The sequence below is a fragment of the Typopeltis vanoorti genome, chromosome 25 (genome assembly GCF_054136105.1).
Source record: "Typopeltis vanoorti isolate ZY-2024b chromosome 25, IOZ_Tvanoo_1.0, whole genome shotgun sequence".
NCBI classification, from domain to species: domain Eukaryota; kingdom Metazoa; phylum Arthropoda; class Arachnida; order Uropygi; family Thelyphonidae; genus Typopeltis; species Typopeltis vanoorti.
The window spans coordinates 10,566,064-10,582,318 of record NC_143573.1 but is presented as its reverse complement, the minus strand read 5'-3'; the positions used below and the strand labels follow the sequence as shown (position 1 = coordinate 10,582,318).

At 37.4% G+C, this 16,255-nt stretch overlaps 1 protein-coding gene across 1 annotated transcript in view; it reads left to right on the top strand.

Annotated features, from left to right (window-relative positions):
* Window positions 1–13,343, top strand: part of LOC150092532 (DNA damage-regulated autophagy modulator protein 1-like) — a 29,296-nt gene extending 15,953 nt beyond the window's left edge. Inside the window, exons 5-7 of the mRNA XM_090414650.1 lie at window positions 1,570–1,732; window positions 5,835–5,911; window positions 10,047–13,343. Coding sequence (XP_090270776.1) covers window positions 1,570–1,732; window positions 5,835–5,911; window positions 10,047–10,220 — 414 coding nt within the window. The 3' untranslated portion in view covers window positions 10,221–13,343. The remainder of the gene's footprint in view (window positions 1–1,569; window positions 1,733–5,834; window positions 5,912–10,046) is intronic.
* The last annotated feature ends 2,912 nt before the right edge of the window (window positions 13,344–16,255 follow it).

Sequence of the window (16,255 nt, the reverse complement as noted above, 5' to 3'; positions counted from 1 at the left end):
ATTCTACTGGAGCTGAAGCCTCTTGATACTGTGAGTTCGAAGCTCTGCTGGAAGCACAACCGTGGTCATAAACACGTCTTGAATAGGCAGCATATAATGCCTTTCAATAAAATATTCCCATTCACTGATGATTAGATAATATATCCCGCTTTAAAGATGACTTCGGGGTATCTGTTTCTACTCAGAAAATGTGGGGTCATGAAAATATTCAGCTCACACTTTTTGTTGCTTCCTGTATTATAATGACCGGGCGAGCCATTATTTAGATTACAAAGGATATCCTGTTTGTAGAAAGGTGACTGGTTAAACTTCTTTTTGTGGTTAGCGTTCGCTAAACAGAAAAACCAGAACCACAAATGACCTTGTAGTTTAACTCTGTATAGTAGTAGTAGTATTATCATAAAAGTGCCTTTCACATCAACTAACTAATGAATCAATCACAATCGACACTCAGCATGAGACAATTCTTGCCAAAAGAGGACATAAGGATAAATCATATAAGCAAAAGAGTTATAGGCCAAGTTATAGATAAAGATGACCCTCCTGTTACGTTTTGTTCAGTTGGGTAGTGAAAGATCATTATAACAAAATAAATAATAAAAACCCAACAGCTCCTAAATGAGTTAAGAGTGTGTGAGTGAGATAGCATAGCTCATTCACTTTGAATTGCATAGCTCATTCTTTGTACACATATTCTTTGGTTAGTACTACTACTATTATCTCGAAATTGAGTACTGTCTATTTTCATTTGTGTTAATTCACAAGAGTAATTTATTCATGTAAATATATATATGTGTAAACAAACACATACACACACAATTTTAGACAAAAAATACCATTGGGAAACTGTAGATTGCGTTGTATGTTTTGAGTAGTGTATATGGTGAATTGTGTGGTGTGCCCTCTTGTGAAAAGTTCTTAGACTCCTTGGTGGTTCACGTAATAATAATAATAATAATAATAATAATAATTTCTATTAATCTCAAAAATATTTACATATATACAATCGTCTTAAGTGATATTCCAACATGTTATTTTATAAAATACTCCAACTATATGCTGCAGGTTATGGTTCATTTTACACATTAGACTTCTATTGAAAAAAAAAAAAAAAACACAATAATTTTTATTATTAAAATTATGATTATACATCATACTCTTACGACAAATATTGTTCTAGTTTTTTTTCACAAAGAAATTCATACACATTTTCTTTTTTTTTCTTCTCTATAATATTAATAATAGTTACTGTAATTGGTAATTTATAGTTGCAGTTGAATAAGATTACATTTTTTACAGTATTTATACAATAACAATAAATTATACATATTTACAATTTTTGCTTTAATGTATTTAAGTGCTATCATTACTGCACTTAATGTAATAAAAATAATAATAATAAATATTAATATATATATGGATTATTTTTCTATTCTTTGTGTTGATCTCAGTTGAGATACAATGTCTCAGCTTGAATCCTCGAAGCATTTTTAATACGCTTATTCATATAAATTCGTTTTTCTTACTCTGCTGTAATGACAATCAGTTAAACAAATATTTTATTTGCAGGTATGGCTAGTGCTGATGCCCCATGGTTTCTTCGCAGCAGTAACCTTTGGCTGCATTACGTGTATGATGGTGATTGAAGTTAGAATAACGCATCTCCTTGGTGGCCCTCCATGTCTCGCTCACAGGATACGTTTTTGTTCTACTGTCCTCAACGTATTAAGTCGTATCCTTGAATTATCCGTTGTTGCAGACTAATAATTTTATTTTACGGTTTCTGAATGAATGTCAGAAACTGTAAGAAACAGCTCAGAATTAATCTCTGCAAAAAAATTTCTCTCTGATAAGGTGAAGAGCCAGTGATGGTTAATAGATACCATAGTATCCACCACTAGCTTCTAGTAAAAGACTACTCTGGTATTATTTTGTAGTATTGCTGATTATAATTCTGCTATGTTATATACAATATGATGACACAAGTGCAGGACAATATTTCGAAGACATCTGAATAGCGCACACATCTGAGCAAGATCAGTTTCCCGTGATTCCACTGGAATCACGTGAAACCCTTTGGATTCTGCTTTGACTCCATTTCTTGCCTCTCACTTTGAGATAACAATAAGAGCAGGTATTTTGGACTTCGTCCTTCACCATGACCCACTGGCGATCTTCTTGTCTCACACCCAACAACTATGGTTCACCTAAAGGCCAGTACAGTCTCCCCATCGACCTGTTGGGTCGATGGCGAGACTGTACTGGCAAGTCAAGTTTTTTATATCATTTCCTGAAACCAAGGGGCAGTGTGCCATGGTGTGTTGTCATGTTGAAAGAAATATGGTCCGCTCCATAAAAGAAATTGCATTATTCGGAAGCGTTGCATATCGACATTCATCACTGCAAGTATTCTAATGAAAGGTTCTAGTCCATAACACGAAAAACAGAACAAACCTTTACGTTGAGAAAATAAAACATTTTCCTGGGACTTTCCTTCCACAGCCCCCCCACTCGCTGATCCAATCAGAAAATGATGTATTATGATTCATTTCTCCATATAATCGATTTCTAACGTTCTATGGACCAGTCAAGATGCTCGTTGTACCAGTGTAGTCTTTGTCATTCATTGTAATTGTTGACATTTACTGTAGCTTACGTGTAGTCATCCTTTCCCAGAAACGGAAAGTGTGCAGATCTTTTCTTACTGCCATACTTCTGATACTACGTGGATCTCTAAGTTATAATTTCTACATGGAAATGCCAATGTTTCGATACCATTCTTGTGAGCACCTTTTAATCTTTTGGTGTTAGTTTAGTTGGTCTCTTCTCTCTCTCTCTCTCTCTCTCTCTCTCATGTTTCATCTCATCTTATGCGATTTTCGATGTGATAAGTCTTCAAATAAGTTCATTACTATTACTCTAGATTACCCTATTTCCTAATCGTTTATTTAAATATTTGTATTTTGTAATTCCTAGTTATTAGAGGCTGAGGAAGATGCTGATGTGATCGTATATTCCAGGAAAAGCAGGAGATAAATGCCAATCCAAGGGTTGGCAGTAATTGTATCCGAATGGTCTTTGCATGAGAGGAGGAAGCATAACTTCCATTTGATAAAGAGGCAGCGAATGTTTTGCTATTGTTGGCACTTACAAAGTTAGATTTGGATCTGATCGAGAATGGTGATTTGTGTATTATTGATAGTAAGGATAGCGAGATGCGACCGTTTTTCAAAGAAAGAAAAAGGTAAGAAGTAGCATTGAAGATGAGTAGGTTATTCTCGTCCATTGAAGAAGTTGGCAAGATCAGTGTGTTAAGGTAATAGTTGAGGACGATCTTGAAGCTCGGGATGTTTTAAAACTGCACGGTTGGTCGAAGAAGTGGGATGAAAAGTGTACTGTCACCGCCAAAACTTTAGACAGGAATTCTGGTTGATAGAGAGTTATTTATGTATAAGAGGAAAAAAAAGGAGGGTAGACGAAAGAATATAATTTTAGGGCACTCCTGAAAAAGCTCAAAGAGAAGTCATCTATCATTAGTAATAATAAGCAAAGCGCAGATCAAGTCGCCTAACCAATAACGGTAGAAGATGTCGCTTTATTGAAAAAGCTTCTGCTAGACAAGGAATAAAGCAACAGCCAGCTCACGTTTCTCCAAATTTTTCCATATCACGTGTTCCGTAGATGGTGATTTAGGCTACGATGTCAGTCATTGATCTAAAGTAGCGTTTATAGGTGGTCTTTGATCAACTGCTAGCCTCTGGGAAATGAAAAGTTTACACTTAATAACATTCTCTATTCTTTTGAAGAAGACAGGTGAGAGCGATCAGTTAGTGGTTAGAGAGAAGACTATTATTTCAATTTCTCTTAGATTATGTCATAAATATGTTTGCTTCCAAACATATGTTGCAAATATGAAAGCATAGGTGCGCAGCAATTGCATCCGAATGGTCTCTGCACGAGGCGTTTGATAAAGAGGCAGCGAATGTTTTGCTACTGTTGGCCCTTACGAAGTTAGATTTGGATTTTCTCATCTTTGTGTTGCATTTATTCCTTAGTCCATCATAGGCTGAGCATGTAATTTGAGTTCTTGTTACAAGTTACCTGCAAAATTTTGAATTCTTCTCCCTTGGACTGCCGTGGTACACCTGTTTTTAAACCATGGCCTGAAAGTTGGACAAGAAGTACGGATGAAGTGGAGAGAATAATTTTTGTAGATCTCTTTGAGTAAGTGCTTGGGTGAGAAGAGTGGTATTAGTCTTCATAAGGAAAGGAAGTGTAGACATTTCAGAGGTCATACCACAGCACTTTTGTAGCCAAAAGAAACAAAGTGTGGATTGGAGGGGAGGAATTCGCAAAATTTGCATAAGATTGTAGTCTGAGTTACTGAAAGGATAGATGAACTCTATGATATACCTTGAAAAAGAAAAAAAAATAAGAAAAAGAGCAAGGTATAGGAAGAGTAAATGTGGGTATTCTGGTTAAACGTGGTCAGTAGTGTTAGAAAAGAGAAGCCATGAAAGTTAAGATCACTACGAAGATAATTTCAATGTGAATGGCTGGATTGTAGGAAGTAGCTTCTGGGAATGTTATTATCCAGCATAGTTGTTCCATCAAATAACCGTGACTGTTAGAAGTTTATTTTTCACTTGGTTAGACTATAATGAATTTAGTTTAATCCTTTATTATTATTATTATTTGTCACCTCCAGGGAGTCCAAAGACTCATCGAGGGAGGGCATCTACTCTACAGCTCTGCTTCCACCACTCACAATCCACAAATTGACCGCAACTACACCAACGCCATCTATGGCCGACCGCCACCACTATTTTTTCCACAGACAATCACAAACGTCCATGCCCACGGCGGGATTCGAACCCGCAGCCTATTGACTAAAGCGCAGACACGCTAACCACTCGGCCAGCCAGGCTGGCTTTCCAAGGCTGACTTCGTTATCCAAGTGTATGCAAACAAAGTTTGCGCCTGAAGATATTTCAGGACTGAGGCAACTCGTAGCAAAGGTGGACCAAGTTCTCATCACTTCTTGTCTTAGTATCTCCCTTAATACAAAGCACATCTCCTTGGGGACATGTATAATGTTATGCATTAAGGTAAGAGCCACTGCTCAGACCGGTTTCGACCTTTATTGAGGTGTCGTCAGTGGGAGCCAGACCTGAACTGGTGAAATGAAGGTAGAGGCAATGGAGAGGTCACATTTACCTATATGAGTTGCCAAAAGGTGTACCATCTTACTATTAAATTACTCTGGATTTAGAGGAAGATGTTAGAAGTTTATTTTTAACTTGGTTAGACTATAATGAATTTAGTTTAATCCTTTAGATAAATATCCATATAGGTAAATTTGACCTCTCCATTACTTCTGCCTTTGTTTCACCACTTCGGGTCTGGCTTCCACTGACGAGACTTCAATAAAGTTCGAAACCGGTCTGGGTAGTGGTCCTTCCTGTAATGCATAGCATTATACATATCCCCAAGGAGAGTGCTTTGTATTAAGGGGGATACTAAGACAAGGAGTGATGAGAACTTGGTCCACCTTTGCTACGAGTTACCTCAGTCCTGAAGTATCTTCAGGAGCAAACTTTGTTTGCGTACACTTTGGATAAAGGATTAAACTAAAGTTAATATAATTGTAACTGTTCTTATTCCGCTTTATTCTGTATGAGATAATGCTTTTGAGAATATTATGCATGTATTAATTAAGATTTAAGATGCTCTTTATACTGACTTATTTAATCTTAACTTTCCAAATATGACAATCATCAAAGTAAAACAGGAATTTGATTCTTCAGTTTATTTTCCTTTATAAATGTAATCAGTGTTGATTCTAATTTACCCAGTTTCGATTTCTAACAGAAGATATATTAGAGATCCCAATCCACAGTTACCAACTCAGGTGAGTTTTTTAATGATTGTAATAATAATAATGAAAAAACCCATTAAAACCAAAATCTGAAATGTAAAATTTATGAAAATATTTGGAAATTGCAGTCATTTCCTTTTAGCTTTACGACGCCATATAGTGCATTCGCTATAGCTAGTAATTCCAAACATATAAAAGGAGGATGGTACTCCTAATACTCGCACAATTACGTTAATTTTACAGTTAGAACATTTAATGCTTTCTTTTTTAGGAAGGGACGACCCTTTACCTTTCACAGCTGTCATCCCAAGTCAGTATGGAAAACAGTCAGTTAATCGTTGGTACACGTTTGAAGAAATCAATAAATTTTAGATAAATTGATGCTCAAGGATTTTCCCCAGATGACTAGGAGGTACGGATCTGACTTGCTGACATCCTTTCCTTATACGCATCTCATTCACAGATTCACCTTTTATGCACATTTTTTATGTATTTCATATGTATCGTTTCATGCGATAAAATCCATCGTGCACCAGGAAGACCTTTCATTAAGTGTATTGATATTTAAATACTGTTTTCTTTCATTAAAACAGAAGAAAGCTTTTAAATGTACATAAGTGGAGAAGCTCTTTTTGTGGCTAAACGTGTTTTCAGGTAAACTTACGAGTATAATAAAGAGAATGATTTTTATAGGAACGGAGAAAAACCTTGATTAATACTTTTCATTCCTTGAATGTTCTGCTGTAAATGGAGTAATACAACAAAGAGCATTGGGAGAATGTTTGTGTGCTCTTGTCTTCTGCTGAGGACTAACAGTTCGATACAACTGTCACGCAGTGAAACTTGTGTTTTTGAAACTTTGAAACTTTTGAAAATTAAAGAGAGAGAGAGAGAGAGAAATCAAATTTATAAAATTACTTGGTATCCTTAATAATATATATATATATATATATTAATTATTATTATTATTATTATTATTATTATTATTATTATTATTATTATTATTATTTATATAATATTATAAAGAGGGCGCTGTGTAGGCATACGAACGGTCGCACGGTGATATCGCTGCTCCAGTTTTTTATAGTTTTAAAGTGGTTCCAACTCCTGTTTTAAGTTGAAAGTGCTCCCAAGTAACCCTACTCATCACGCCGAAGACAGTGACATAAAATTCAACGAGATCGTCTAAGAAGAAACCAAATTTTGAAGTGTTGAAAAGGGAACAGAGAGGACCGTGGTCAACAACCAGCGAAGAACAAAGGACGTCGCCATCTTTATAATCACGCCTCACCGCCCAAGGGAAGAAAGGTGAGTCATGAAGTGTATCAAATGCCTGGAGGAGTTATCGTCCAACGGAAATAATATAACTTGTACGAAATGCAGTAGGATTCTACACTTAAAATGTGCCGGCTTTTCAGAAACAACCGGGCAACATAAATATGAACCCGATGTAACACGTGAAGAATGGAAGTGTGTAATCTGCAAGAGGAACAAAGAAACGCACGTAAGGCAACCACCTACGATGCAGCCGATTACACCAGAGGCGAAATCAGATGACGAACTGAACAGACAAAAAAACGCAGGTGAGTCCTATAATTTAAACTCTTTAAGTATACTAATAGAAAACGGTCTAGTGACTATAAAAGCCAGCTTAGTAGATCTTGTGCAAGAACTCTTTAAGAAACAGAACGAACAAATAACAAAAAAATCTAGCGAATATGAAGATTTGGTAAAACATAATAATTTAGCAGTTATAGAAGTGTTGCAAACGGTAAAAGACATTAAAATGAGCATTAACGCACTAAAAGACAGGCAACACAATTTGATGAAAGAGACATCCGAACTCCGTCAAGAACTTCATTCTCTAAAACTACAATACGAACGTTTAAATCAGCAACAACATAAAAAAGATCTTGTCATAAACGGTCTTCCTGAAACTGCACCTACAGAAAACCTCAGAGACGTGATTTTAAAATTAGGCCATGTAATTGATATCCCCCTACAGCTTAACGACATTCAGACCGTAAATCGGATTCCTAGGAAGAGCAAAAACCAAGGCTTCTCACGACCTGCCCCAGTCATAATTCGTCTTAAGAGCAAGTCCACAAGAGACAATCTCATAAAAGCCAGCAGGCAGAAAAAACCAGTTGCCAAGGACTTGAACGCACAGCAAGACAATACACCAATCTTCCTATCCGAATATTTAACACCATTCAACCAGAATCTGTAGTACCAAACACGAAAAGCAAAAATGGAAAAAAATTACCAATTTTTGTGGACCAGAGATGCCAAAATATTCATAAGGAAGTCACAAACTTCAAAGCCGATACAAATTAAAAGCGCAGAAGACATAGAAAGGCTGCCACTGTGACGAAAAAAGCCTCCTAAATAGTTCAAAAAGAAGCCCGCAATAAAAAAGGAACGTGAACCATCAAGACAGATGCAATAACACAGGATATATCGGCAATTTCACTTTGATCCGACCTTTCAGATCATTCATTTGACCTCCCAAAGATCTGCCTACTTCCAACACAGCAACCAAATCAATAACAAATATATGTATATATAACCAGTATCACCCTCAGATAAGCTAATTACAAAGCTTCGAGGGTGCAGTTGAGTTACATCCCAGTAGTAGTATTTATCTAACATTATTCACTTAACATTCTGTAATGAATTCTAGTAGTAAACAGAAAATGTGATAGTAATACTTCAGTTATATATTTAAGTTTAAAATTATATATTTAATTTACAATTTAAATTTAAAAAAATAATTATTATGTGAACTGCAACATAAGTAATATTGTTTAACTTGTGAGTCATTAATAATAAACACGATTACCATGATTATTATTAATGGTAATAATACACACTTTTTACTCTTGTGTCAATGAGAAATTCTGCAAATGATAATGATATTAAGAGTAATTATAATTCTTACTGAACCATTTTGCAAGAAAGAGATGCATTGTTGCCTAAATATTAGTATATTCATGTAATTATTTGAGAGATAATAAACTAAAAAAAAAAAAAAAAAATTATTATTATCATCATCATCATCAGAGACTTCCAGGGAGTCAAGGACTCATCGAGGGAGGCTGTAAATTACCCTACCCAGCTATCATACCTTCCCTTGAATTCATTCACACTAGATGCACTCACTACTCGTAAGGGCAAATTATTCCACTCACTCACTGCTCTGTCTCTGAGAGAAAAACCTAGCTCTTACCCCTCTCTTGAATGTGAACAACCTTGGCTTCCATGGATGTCCTCGTGTTCTCTCCCCGCCTTCCATATAACGAAAACTTTCATCATTTGAAATGCTATATCACCCATTCAAAAGTTTATAGACCTCTATCATATCACCCCTCTTTCTCCTGTTAACCAGAGTCTGTAATCCACATACTCGCAATCTGTCCTCATAATCTAAGTCCCATAATCCGGACATCATCTTTGTAACTCTTCTTTGCACCCTTTCCACAGCTTCTTTATCCCCTTGGAATCCGGGAGACCAAATCTGCGCACAGTAATTCAAGTGTGGTCTTATCAAAGCCTTATAAAGAGGCAAAATTACTTCCTTATCCTTACAGGTTCGCTTCAACATAGCAATTATCCTCTGAGTTGTATTTGCAACTTTTGCTATGTGACCTTTGAACTTTAAATTTTTATACTAATACACCAAGATCCCTTGCCTCTTCAGTTTCTTGTAGCATAACCCCGCTAATATAATATGCCGCTGGAACTCTTATCATCGCCAAAGTGCATAACTGTACGCTTACTAACATTAAACTGATAGCCGTTTTCGTTTGCCCAGAATTCCAGTCTATTCAATTCATTTTGTAATTGCTGAATATCAGTAGCATCCCTGATTGCCCTGCATCAGGGATTCAGGGCAATCTTCGCATCATCAGCAAACAATTGCAAATCTGCTGATAGACCCTGCTTGATGTCATTAATGTATATTAATGTATATTAATAACATTGATGTGTATTTTTACACATCAATGAAGAAGTAAAAGTATTTCAAGTATAAACACCTTTTAAGAAATGAAAGTAACAGTTTCCCAGATAGTTTGTAAAAACACCCATCTGATAATAATACTGTTTATTTCCACTGTATAGTATCTTTGAATTAACTGAAACCTTTTTTTTGTTCTCTCTCTTTCAGTTTGATACGATGTACCTCATCGCTGCATTCTGTGAATGGCTGCTTTTGGTTTTCTTCATGATCTTCATTTTAACCTTCGTCAAAGAGTGCCAAGACTTGAAAGTGAAGTTCGCCTTCGTTAAAAAAGTGCCAAATGCAGACATCACACCACCAATTTCCCTTTCCGTCTGCTAGGAATCAATACCTTACGGACGAACCTAAACATAATAGTTGGTTACCAAAAAAAAACAAAAAAAACCCATACGATATATGTAACGATTATCATTAATCTGAATGGTAGAAATGTTTGTCAAACCGCAATGTACCTTATAATTCTTTATCACTTCTCGACAACCGTTTTCTACAAACTGCAAGTCAGATGACAGCGAGCATTATCTTTATCTATAAAGTATACAGTATATGTTTCTTTAATTCTTCATATTTTCCAGATGTGTGTATGCGTATAAACCACCGCTAAAAATCAAGCAATTATTTATACCATTCTAGGCTGGTTACACGATAGTGTCATTTAACATACATACATACACACATCTTCAAGGCCCACTTTTTCTAATTGGGTTGTGTGTGTGTGTGGGGGGGGGGGAAACACTGCAAGAGGAACTTCCAATGGTCACGATCCGCTGCCACCAAGCTCAGGTGTTTTGGTGGGATTTCCAAACACGTCCACCAAGGTTTTGGAAATAATCTATCCAACGACTCTTTGGCCTTCCACGTGGCCTCTCACCCTCTGGCTTGGCAAAGAGGACTTGCTGAGGGAGCCTCTCTTGTGGCATTCTGACCAGGTGCCCGTACCGACGTAACTGTGATCTCTCAACACGGAGAAGCAGCGGTTGAGTGTATTGAGAGTTTCCCGAATTGCAGAGCTTCTGACTCTGTCAAGTCTTGTCAGCCCTGCATCCCCTCGAAGGAACCTCATTTCAGCCGCTTGGATTCGTGTCCGCATTATTTTGGTCATTACCCAACTCTCATGCCCCTAGGTGAGGATGGGGACATAGACTGTATTGAAGACAGCCAGCTTTGCCTTCTGGCTTAACTCCTGCTTCAATACTACCGAACGGCCAAGCTCCCACAATATTGAGCTTGCTAAGCCATTCGAGTATCTAGCTCTACGTCCCATTTTCCATCATTCGTGAATATGGACCCAAGGTATTTAAACTTCTCCACCTGCCTCATTGGGACTCCACTTACATGTAGAGTGCACTGGGATGGTTATCTTGAGACCACAAATGTTTCAGTTTTGGCCACACTGATCTTCATTCCAGCGTCTGCACAAATAGCTACAAACCTATCCAGGGTCCGCTGGCGGTCATATGAGGAAGAGCTAAGCAGAACTATGTCATCTGCAAAAAGCAGACATCCAATGCTACATCTTCGAATTTTGACACACTCACTGCCTCGGCTGTGCCAATCAATCCAGTCCATAAATATTATGAAAAGGAGGGGGTGACAGAACACACCCTTGGCGGAGGCCAATGGAGACTGTGAAAGGTTCAGACTCTGTGCTGTTCATCCTGACACAAAACTGTGGGCATTCATACAGGGACTTGATGGCAGCTAATAGTTGGCCATCCACTTCATACTCCTGTACTACTTGCTAAAGCTTATCCCAAGGAACCCGGTCATATGCCTTCTCCAAGTCCACAAAACATGTGCAGACATTCTTTGCATATTCCCAAGATTTCTCAAAGACTTGCCTTAAAGTGAAGATTTGGTCAGTTGTGCTTCTACCAGAACGAAAGTCACATTGTTCTTCCTGGAACTTTGACTCAACTATGCTCCTGCACCGTCTTTCGAAGCACTCAGGATACACTTTCCCAGGCAGGCTCAGTAGAGAGATGCCACGATAGTTACTGCAATCCTTCTGGTCTCCCTTCTTGAAGACTGGTATTATTATGCCTGTCTGCCATTGCTTTGGTGCTTTCCCAGATATCCAAGCAGCCTGACACACTTGAGTCAGCCAGAGAACACCGTCTCGATTTAAGGATTTTAGTATTTCGGGCCGAATTTCATCATCGCCAGCAGCCTTACCCGATTTTAGCGATTTTATTGCTAAATGAACCTCTTCTGCTGTGAGACAAGTCATTGCCCTGATCTGCACCTCTTGGATGTCCACAACTGCAGGGCCACCCGGGTTAAGAAGGCTCTCAAAGTACTCCCTCCATCTGTGGAGGATATCCTTCTCGGTTGTTAAAAGTGCACCATCAGAGGCCTTAATTGCCCTTGCTTTTGCATAGGATGAGTCTAATCTTTCTCCAAAGGATTCCCAAGCCTTCTGCTTTGCTCTCTTTACTGCCTCAGCAGCAGCTTTTTGTGCCTCAGCATACCGCAAACGCATCTCAGGTGATCCAACCCTAAGCCATGTTAGGTAGCACTCCTTTTTTGCCAAAAACGTTTTGCTAAAAATTGCCAAAATAGTGAATGATTAGGTTTCTTCGATCGTATCTAAAAGTGCGTTTCGCAGATTTATTTATATCACTGTGAATTTTTAAGTTTTACAGCTGAAGTGACAATTCAGCGTCGATGACATAATCTGCAATTCCTGATTATACAGTTATAGTTTTTTATATAGCTTTTGTGATCTCTCTGGATTAAGATGTTGCGATGTTAAATTTCCAGTGCATCCCCAAAAGGATGAAACAGATTATCATGTATACTTGAAACCAGTTTTTGATCATTAAACGAAGTCTTACGGAAGATGGCGTTCAGTGACATTTTCGAGCAGGAAATTATGAGATCTGCGATATATACATGGTTAGTAGAGTAAAATTATTTTTAAAAATACACAAGAAAAATTTAATGCTGTTAAATAGTATCCAAATACAGATGTTTCGGTCTGGAAATGGTTTATGGAACCACCCATGAGTACTGGAATAGGTAAGAACATTGTCATTATTCTACAGAAAGATTATTTACAGCTGATGAGAAGAAATGCAACCGGTTCTACTCTGGCTCAATAGGTGTAAAAGACCCTAAGAGGCTTTTTAAATAATTATAAGCTATCCAATATGCAGCGGCATTTGTGGGCGAGACGCCTCTTCGAAAAAAATGGATTCTGTGGCCACATTGGACAAGGATCTCCACAGAGAAAGCAAACCCACGCGGAACATTAAGTCTTCCTTGGCATATTACTCTCCCGCTCTCCGTCGGGCGGCTTAACCATTATTTTATCATGTTCATGACAAGTAATAATAATAAAGCAGTACTTTTAAAGCAATATCTGTAATCAACGCCTTCTTTTTTGTAAAATATTTTCTTATTGTAAGTTATTTTCCAAATAAATATTTTTTTAAAACGTTCTGAATGCTATTCACTGTTTTGCTATTCACTGTGAAGAATTTTAGAAGCTCTAGTAAACGTAAGGAGAAACATAATGCATATGGAAACGGCTGTGATAAATACAGAAATAATATCATAATTCTATTATTATTATTGTTGTTGTTGAGAATGGTGGATGACATGATAAAGACCTAAAACTTCTGAATTGTTCATATAGGATATCAGCAGAGGGAATTTTTCATTTTATGGAGGGTGGGGAAAGGATGAGAAGGCATCCATGGAAGTCGAGAATGAAATCACTTAAGAAAGGGATGGGAACTAGATTTTCCCTCATAGAGCGATGATGACTGGAATGGTTTGCCTTCCAAGGTGGTGAGTGAAGGTAGTGTGAATGAATTCAGAAAAGGTATGACAGTTGGTGTGAGTGACATGTCACCACCTTCGATTAGTCCGTTACTCTCTGCAGGTCTCTGCTGCTGCTGCTACTACTACTACTACTACTACTACTACTACTACTACTACTACTACTACTACTACTACTACTACTACTAATAATAATAATAATAATAATAATTGCTAAAATTGCTAAATTGCTAAAATATTTATACAAACAATAAACATCTTGTGTGACATTGCACCTTATAATTTTACAGAGTTCAGCATTAAGTGCTGCATTTCCGACATTGGATTTCAATTAACATTTTTAATAATACTTTTTTGCCTTTATATTATGTATTTACAACACATGTTCTTCTAATATTAACAATCACTGCGCGGTTGGCCTAGTGGAAGGAGTATCCCAGGTTCGATTCCCGTTCTAGACGTAAGGAATTTGAGGATCTTCCTCAGGCATAGCCAAGTTAGCCGGTCTTGGGCGCGGTCAGTAAGGTTTTTTCCGCCAGTTTATCTGGCGTTTTTCATCACGCAAACCGGCCCAGTGAACATACGCCTCTACAGTCAAAAAAATATATCCCTCCCCCAGCGGCAGACCAGGCGACGGGTCGGTTGAGAGTAGTACTAACAAGAAGTCGCATCTAAGTAACACGCGGACCCTGCATAGGAAGCGGGAATAACGCCTAGAAGAAGTTCTAATATTAACAATGAAGATTACACAGAATTTTTTGTATAATTTTTTTATTTTTTATTTTATTTTTATTTTTTTTAAAGTTTGAGAAAGAGTGATTATACATACAAATTTCTGCATTTGCTTATAAAGATTACATGTAGATGAGTGAGGCAAGTTAATCCCACCTACTTCGAAGCTTGGGTTAGCTTTTATGAAGAGAGCGGGATTTAGCCTTCACTATTTGTGTTGTTGCTACTGTTTATGTAGGGGATGTAGGCAATGGTTGCTAGTGATTTGTGATGTGTATATTAGTGTTAATGGTTTCTTAACTTTGTTGGTATATTTTCCAGAGTTCGTTTTTTAATGTTCTGTAGTTATCTATGTGTTTTAAAATTTCTTGGTAGGTTGTTGAGTAGCGTGGGTATCTGATGTGATCTCACAAAAGAACCGTATGAGTTGTTGAAGGGTGTGGGGATGTAGAGAGTTGTTGTAGGTCGTGTTATACGACATGGGTCTCTGTTGTTTCGATAGATGATGTTGAAGTAATTCCTTGTTAATGTCAAGTAGTGTTTCAGATTTTTAATGCTCAGAATTCTATGTATCGCCATGTGCTTGTCGGATATTGGTAGTTGCGTGTAAGGTGTCCACATCACTGTTGACACGATTTTCCTGTGTAGTGTTTCTAATTTTGTTAGGTGGCTGTTTGGTGTATTGGCATAGAATGTTATTCCGTATCTGAGCAGGGATTCGCAGATACCGTGATGTTGGGTGGAATAATGTCTTTAACTTGGAAGAGTTTTGCTGCGATGATCCGGAGTTTGGTGTGTAGGTATTCTATATGTTTTGTCTATTTAAGGTGGGAATCTATATAGAGACCGAGGTATTTTGCTTATGTTAGAGGTTTGATATCGGAACATTGCCAGGTATTATTGTTGTTAATCCAGCGGTATGTGTGAAAATGTATCGTTAGTGATGCGGGGCGTATGGTTCTTGGGTTGTGAATTATCAACATCTGTGTTTTGGTGCCGTTGATTAGAATTGCGTTTTGGTGGAAGTATGTTGTGATTTCGTTTAAGTCTCGAGCTTTGCAGAGAGCTGTGTTAATGTTGGATTGCTAGTAGTGCAGTGTCATCTGCGTATTGAAATATTTGACTTCTTATGGACATGTTATGAACATCGTTAATGTATATATTGAATAGAGTGGGTGATAATATGGCACCTTGAAGTACACCGTGTTTTACTTGTGTACTCCGACTGTGACTTGTACCTATTTTTGTTACTTGTGTTCTGTTTCAGAGGAAGTTCTTGAACGATGTATGCAGTGTTCCTCTTATACCTATTGAGTATAGTTTGGTGAGTAGTATGTCATGTTCAAGTGTGTCAAATGCTTTAGTTAGGTCCAGCAGTATAAGGACGGCGTACTTGTTTTTGTCGAGAGCTTTGTTTATTGTGCTGGCGATGTCTTCTAATAAAGTAATGGTGCTTTTTGTTTTATGAAAGCCGAATTGGTTTTGTGAGATGATGTTGTACTTCTGTAAATAGTTCTGTAGTCTGGTGTGTGTTATTTTTTCTAGAATTTTTGAGATGACTAGTAAGGTAGATATTGGTCTGTAGTTCTGAGTATCGTTTCTTTTGCCGTGTTTGTATATTGGCGTAATTACAGCAGTTTTAAGTTGTGGAATAATGCCTGTGTCGAATATTATGTTCAGGAGTTTCAAATGTATTGGATTTATTTGTTCAAAGTGTGTTATAAGGTCTGTGAGTCTTATTTTGTCTATTCCTGGAGTGGTCTTTAGTTTTAGTTGTTGGATTGCTTCTTTCAGTTCCTGATTTGTTATGGGTGGAAAATTCATCCTTTTTTGTTGAC